The sequence below is a fragment of the Globicephala melas genome, chromosome 1 (genome assembly GCF_963455315.2).
Source record: "Globicephala melas chromosome 1, mGloMel1.2, whole genome shotgun sequence".
Taxonomy (NCBI): Eukaryota; Metazoa; Chordata; class Mammalia; order Artiodactyla; family Delphinidae; genus Globicephala; species Globicephala melas.
This window is the reverse complement of record NC_083314.1, coordinates 35422026-35428721: the sequence shown is the minus strand read 5'-3', so window position 1 is coordinate 35428721 and position 6696 is coordinate 35422026. Positions and strand designations below refer to the sequence as shown.

General features: G+C 51.7%; 1 protein-coding gene across 1 annotated transcript; it reads right to left on the bottom strand.

The window, feature by feature from the left end:
• Nucleotides 1-5354, bottom strand: IL24 (interleukin 24). Its single transcript, XM_030872866.3, has 6 exons — nucleotides 5256-5354; nucleotides 3719-3917; nucleotides 2606-2668; nucleotides 1570-1728; nucleotides 1037-1111; nucleotides 1-136 (listed from the first exon to the last, which is right to left on the bottom strand). Exons 2-6 carry the CDS (start codon nucleotides 3887-3889, stop codon nucleotides 53-55), a joined length of 552 nt encoding a protein of 183 aa, XP_030728726.1. The 5' UTR covers nucleotides 3890-3917; nucleotides 5256-5354; the 3' UTR covers nucleotides 1-52.
• Nucleotides 5355-6696: the final 1342 nt, after the last annotated feature.

The following is a 6696-nucleotide window of genomic DNA, read 5'->3' as shown; positions in this document are numbered from 1 at the left end:
ACGCTTGTTTGAAATGACACAGAGAACGAGGAGGGTATCCTGGCCTAGGCCTTCAGATCTGGTAGAATTTCTCCATCCAGGTCAAGAGAATGTCCACTTCTCCAAAGGCTTTAGTCACAGCTGCTTCTCTGTCCAACTAAAGAGAAAGGAGAGTTGAAGATCTGTCATGTTAGCCACAAGAATAGGTTTCCTTCCGACACCTGAACCCGGTCTGACTCCAAATCATGAGCTGAGTCCCCTTTGGGATGGCCTCTGACAAAGTCACCTACCCATCAATTATTCCCCGTCTATGAGTGTTGTCTGCTTCGGAGGTTAGGACGGGTGGGTTGGTGAGTGGCAACGGATAAGGAGTAAGGGAAAAGCATCTGGAGTCCCTGACACTAAGAATCAGAATCCCAGCGCAGGGTGGATTCTGTCCATCCCCTGAGCCCACTGTGCAGATGAGGAAACTGAGGCCCGGGTGGCCCCTTTCCCTTGTATATTATTGCTCTTCACCACTTATTTATAAACTGGGGTATCTGTTCCTCACAAAATGATCAAAATTGTATTTGCTTTGCGGGGGAGCTGGGTATGAAATTCGGATTTTCTTTGTTGTCTTAATTTAGGAAAAGGCAACATAATTCCCGTAATTCTTTTTCACAGACTAGACCCTTTGAACATCATGGAAAACACGCAATGTGTGTTGTGCTCGGGGGTTCTCCCTTCCTTCCCCCTCATTTCTGACTCCAATCGCCCACCTCAAGTACCCATAAAACTCTCACTTGGGAATATCCTTGGTAGTGAAATCGTCTTGTAGGGAAATATAATAGCACTTTAACTTGAAAACTGGCAGAAAAATAGACTGCCATTTGTGGTATTTATGCAGAGGATATGGCAACTGACGCAGCGACAGCTGAGCTAAGTCAGGTGGCTTTGGGGCCAGCCAGGTGGAGTCAGCTGCACTGGATTCTGCACTCGGTCCCTGAGGAGCAATTGTGTGACACTTCAGGCTAGTCTACTTCCAGCGGGGCAGCTCTCCGTTCCTGGCTTTGATTACCTGTTTAAATGCTCGCTGGAACAGTAGAAACCGCCTGCGTGCACTCTCACTGATGGAAAACATCTCCTTTTCCTGCTGGATAACAGAAAAAAAGTGTGCCAAGTGTCGGGTAGGAGCAGAGGCGAGCTGCCTCCCACTGCTTCCTAATGACGCCAGAGGGGTGCCCGAGGCCTAAGAGGACAACTCCAAATCCCGTGTCCCCAAGGTAGCCAATGCTGACCTCCCAGCATGCAGCAGGGACTGTGTGCTTTAATTCTCACAGTAGTCTTGCCACATAGGGGTGATTATCAGCATTTTATAGATAAGAAAACCAAAGCTCAGAGAGGTGAACCACCTTGCAAATGGACACCCAGTTGGTTAGAAGCAGGCCTTGATTTGAGCCCAGAACTGCTGGTGCCCAGAGCCTGTGCTCTTTTCCATGACACCTGCAGCTCCCTGTCGTGGAATAAAAGCCAGGGCCAAATAAGGGAAGATGAGTCTTCTGAAAACATAGCATTTCCTGTGGGCCTCAGTCCCAGCTTTGTTCTACTCACACTGGGTTGCAGTTTGGACACGATGACAATAAAGTTGTTGGCCAGAGTAGAGAATGACTTCAGGATCCTGAATTCAACTGCCTTATCGCGGTAGTTTTTGAAGACAGTGTTCAAGTAGAACTCCAGCAGGGCATGGATGAGGTAGCAGCTTTCAGCCTCCTGGGGAGGGGCGGGGTCACTGTGGAGCCAAGGCCTCTGCCCACCCCAGCCCTGGATGAACCACTCACGTGCCATGCAAGGCAAGATAAGCACAGTAGAGGCAGCGATCCTCTAGGAGATGCTGATAAACGTTAGATCTTAAGGAGCCTCCAGGCCCCTTTGTTTGACAGGAGGAACCGCAGACCCAGAAAGGGGGGGACTCACCCAGGGTCCCATGGCCGGTCAGTAGCAGACACAGCCTAGCCCCCAGGACTCCTGACTCCCATCTGGTTAGTATTCTTTCTTCTATACCACATGGCCTCTCTAATAGCTCTGGGCGGTGATGGACCTTGAAAAGCACCAGATCTTGATTGGTTGAGAGTTGGCAGGGAAAAGGCTTGGAAGGAGAAGAAAGGAGGAGAAAAGAAAACTAAGTATCCCTGAGCACAGGGATTGCACACTGGCCCTCTGAAGTGCCACAGAGGGAAGCTCAGCCTCTCTCAGGGATCAGGGCTCAGTCGTCTCTGCTCACTGCCTAGATGGGTGATGAGTAACAGGTGAGAAAAAAGCAGGGCATGGAAGTGGCCTAAGCACATGCTCACTGGGCCGACAAAAGCGAGAAATCTAGACTGATGGCAACTCTGGCTAAATGGAGACAGAGGTTTACAAGCCGCAATCCCCGCCCCTCTCCTCATGCCACATGTTCACATGCCCCAGATACTGAGATGACAACCCCAGATATTACTTCTCTGGCTCACTACCAAGCCCTGTCCTGGGCAGGCTCAGCCCAGGGCAGAAGTGAAGTCCTCTGTCAGCCTCCCCTAGCCAACCCCTCAGCGTCACCCATAGAAGACCAGCCACCCAGAGGAGGCACCATCCTTCCCCAGCATCTAATTACCGAGACATTCTGCAGAACCTCCTTCCGCAGCAGCTGGACGCTCGTGATATTATCCTGAGCTTGCTTTGGGGAAAGAAAGAACAGATGTCTCCAGGTTGGGGGTCAGCATAGAAACCGACCTTGCAAATACACGCTGTTTCCCCAAACCCCTATCCAGTCTGTGAGATCTCAGAGGCCAGAGGGAGGACCCAGGAAAGGCCATGCTGAGCTGGCCCCTGGGGTAGGGGTACAAGGTTCCAGGCCCAGAAAATCACCAATCTTGGCCCCCAGGGGCAGATGGAATCCCAGGAGCTCTTAGAGCTTTGATGAGGGACCTGTTTGATCCCTTTGGTCACTTGAGGCAGGAAGAAATAAGCCCATGTGGTTTAAGATCCACTAGGAATGGGATGCTACCCCCATATTCTGGGGCGGGGTGGGGGCTGCCCCTTGGAGCTTCCCCTGCAGCCCACCCCTCATCCCAGTTCTTGAATCTTGAGCCAAAGAATGCTTGAGAGGAAGGAGTTTTAGAGCTCCTTTGTCCCAACTCCTCATTGTGCAAATAAGGAAACTGATGGGGACGAAGGTAGGGGTTGCTGTACGGCTTGGTTTCAAGGTCAAGATCATACATAGGTACCCTGTCTCCAATGCAGCACCCTCCCCTCTTCCCTAGCTGCCTCATCAACTCCTTTCTGCCTCGCATGTGGATTGGCCTTTAAGTACTACATGTCGTAAGCTCTATTAACCATTCTTTCCCAGCTCAGCATTAAACATTCTTCGACCTTTACTCAAGGCCTAAGCAGGTGGGAACAGGATAGTAGGAGCTGGCAAAGCAGTAGGTGAAAACTCTGGTGGGTCTCGAAGGATTTCCCATGACTTCCCATTGGTGGAGTCTCGTGTGACCCTGGGACATAGATGAAGCTCAAATGAATCGGGCTCCCTTCTTTCTTCCTCGTGGGCTGTGTTTCTTTTCCTACAGACTGGCCACATCTTTCTGAGCCTCCGTTTCCCCAAGGGCAAGAGGAAATGTAGACTCGTGATACATCTGATTTCACTAAGTTCCTAGATAGGGAAATGATGATCATGCTGCAAAAGGAATCACCCCCACGGCTGGCTTCAGAGCAGCGTTTCACTCACCACAGTGTCCTTCATGGCCTGGAAGGCTTCCCACAGCTCCTGAAGAACTACCCCTTCTACTTGGCAGGGCCCAAATTGGAACTCTTGGCCCTGGACCCCTGGCCCCTGGCTCCAGAGAAGCAGGATCAGACTCAGGCAGGGAAGGGCAGCCATGCGCACAGGAGAGCCCATCTGCAGCAGAGGAAGGACCGGCGCGATCCTGCTGGAAGAAAGGGAGGCATCCCTCTGAGGCAGGCCCTCTGCCCCAGCAGGGGTACACCCCAGAGTAATGCTCCTTGGCTCTGCCTCGACCAGCCTCGGGGACACACAGATGGGAAACCTGAAACTAGAGTGGGTGCCCGGTGTTAGAATAATTCAAACATGTGGCCTTGCTGAGATGCCCTGGGGTGGGGCAAGGTTCTTTCTGCCACTCGGTCTCATACCCATTGATCTGGCTTTCCCACTATCTGCGCACCCCCCCCCAATCCATGTCGCACACACACCCCCTGCACCTCCTTCCTTGCTCTATTACAGTCAACTCTAGCCAACAACCTGCTAGTCAGAATTTGACCAAAAAGAGTGAAGAAATGAGGAGTGCCATTTCTACACTCTTTTACAATGTGCCGAAGAACTCATATAGGGAGCCTAAGCTCAGCAGGATAGAGAGCTTAACTAGGCGTTTGCCTGCCTGAGTTCTGCCCTTAAGTCACCGGGCACACGTGGACAGGTCTTTCTCCCCTCCCCCAGGAGAAGGCCACCTCCGACTCATGAGGAGCCGTGGGTTTAATCCTGACCCACAGGGAGGGACTAGCTGATTGATAGGTTATGGTCACATACTCACTATGCCACCTCAACTGACGGACTGGCTCTCGACTCTAAGAATTAAATTTTCAGGTAACTGAACAAGAGGAGGAATCAGATTTCCAGCGGAATCACCTATAAAACCTTCCACTGAAAGACTCTGTGAAGAGCCCCAAGCCAGAGGAAGGGAACCCCATTTTCTGTCTATCATAATCGTATGCAGAGATTTCTTCTCCCTAATTTCTTTGTCCTTTGCTTTTCTTCCTTCCTTCTTTCCTCAGAACTCAGTCCCTCCCTCCCTTTCTTTCTCCTGGCCCTGGTCTCACACCTGAGGACACTCAGTCTTCCACCCCTAAACTGAGCAGGAAGCGGGGAGAAGGCCAGTCTCTGGAGTGCCTGCCAACACATGGGCCAGAGAAGTGGGCCCAGAGCCAGCACCCATTGTCCTGTCATGCAGCTCTGTCCTTCAGCCTCTCACTCAGACTCTTTCCATACCCTTCTTTCAAATTCCACAGGATCTGCAGCCTGTCTTGCAAATTCATCTCTAGGCCTCATAATCCTCCTGGCCTTCCTCTCCTCCAGCCTAAATTCCTCTGGGTGTTAAACCCGAGAAAGCAGCTCAGCCTCACGGTATATCTCACCCTTACATAAACACTGGAAAAGTTGGCTTCTGCCATCCCCCAGCCCCCATTCCCAGTAAGGCAGCAGTCAGTGTAAGGCTTCAAAGCCAAGTACTCAAGACTCTCCCATCACTCACCTCAGGTCCTAGAAGTGATGCTTGAGGGTTTGCTGTTTAGAGGTGGCTGGTTCCTGTTGTAGAGGAAGAGGGTTGGGTAGGCACCCCTACCATTCAGCGATCAGGGTGCAAATGTGAATGGAAGACTCCTGTTCCAGCTATGGAAGCAGCTTCAAAAGTAAAGGTGCACAGGCAAGCCAGGCTTTGTGGAGCTTCCTATATATGGGGGCTGCGGGGGAGGGGCAGAGGAAGAAGAGGGAGGTGGAGAAAGGGAAATTGGTCATGCTGTCCTACAGAATTGCTTCACTGCCTAGTCACCCTTCACTCTGAGACAATGGGGCAATGGAGAAAGCAGCCTCTGAGGTGAGGTGATACCTGGGTCTGAGTTCTAGCTCTGCCACAGTCGGTGTGCCAGGGGCAGGGTGTCTAGCTACCTCAAGCCTCAGTTTCTGCATCCATAAAATTAAAACAAGCAAATAAACAAAAACCCATCCCGCCACCCTCAGAGGGCAGGCGTAAGGAGTAAATGCAAAAGTGCCACAGAGGTGCTTTGTAACCCCTATATACAGGTAAACCAATTATTACTGTACAGAGTACACTAGTCTCCTTACTGCTAAAATCACTCAATAATTAAGCCCTATTTAATGATGCAACCGTAACCCAGAGGCCAAGGATGGCCAAGATATGCTTCTCCTTTAATCGGTCAGGGACAAGAATTTTAGGAGTGTTTCCTGACATAGAGCCACCCAGGTGTATAATCACTCAACCAAAATGTGCCCCTTCTCAGGTTCAAGTAGAATAAGGAAGCGGCTGTGCATGGCCAGGTCTGGAAGGCTGGGAGCCCTGGTGTGCTAGTGGTCTAGCCTCAGCGGTGCTGCTCTGCCTGGGGTTACCCAGGGGATGCGTCAGTGCAGCATCAGGAACACCAGTGCCATCAAGAGACCTGGCCTCGGGCTTCCCTGGTGGCGCAGTGGTTGAGAGTCCGCCTGCCGATGCAGGGGACGCGGGTTCGTGCCCCGGTCCGGGAAGATCCCACATGCCGCGGAGCGGCTGGGCCCGTGAGCCATGGCCGCTGAGCCTGCGCGTCCGGAGCCTGTGCTCCACCACGGGAGAGGCCACAACAGTGAGAGGCCTGCGTACTACAAAAAAAAAAAAGAGAGACCTGGCCATGTGTCCAACTAGCAAGGCACGCCGCCTTCAGTTCTCTGGTTGTAGAATGAGGGGCAGACTGGAGCAGTGTTCCCAAAGCATGTTCCACAGAATCTAGTCCTGAAGGATGCTTGTCTGCAAGACTCTCCATGAAACTAGGGATTTCACTGTCAGTAAATTAGAGAAGGCTGGCATGTGCTAGCCCCTCTTGGAAACCTATAGTACCCTGTAGAGGCAGGGGGCCAGGCATGGGTTTAACTTTCTTTAACCCAGCCTGACCCTAGGAAACACAGTTTGAGAAATATTGGACGCT

Excerpts from the sequence above, each read along its gene's own strand:
- IL24 (XM_030872866.3), bottom strand. The coding sequence starts at position 3,889 with ATGGGCTCTCCTGTGCGCATGGCTGCCCTTCCCTGCCTGAGTCTGATC. Across the intron at positions 1,729-2,605 it reads AGGTTCTGCAGAATGTCTCG|GAGGCTGAAAGCTGCTACCT; the intron begins GTAATTAGATGC and ends GCCCCTCCCCAG. Across the intron at positions 1,112-1,569 it reads TGTCCAAACTGCAACCCAGT|CAGGAAAAGGAGATGTTTTC; the intron begins GTGAGTAGAACA and ends TCTGTTATCCAG.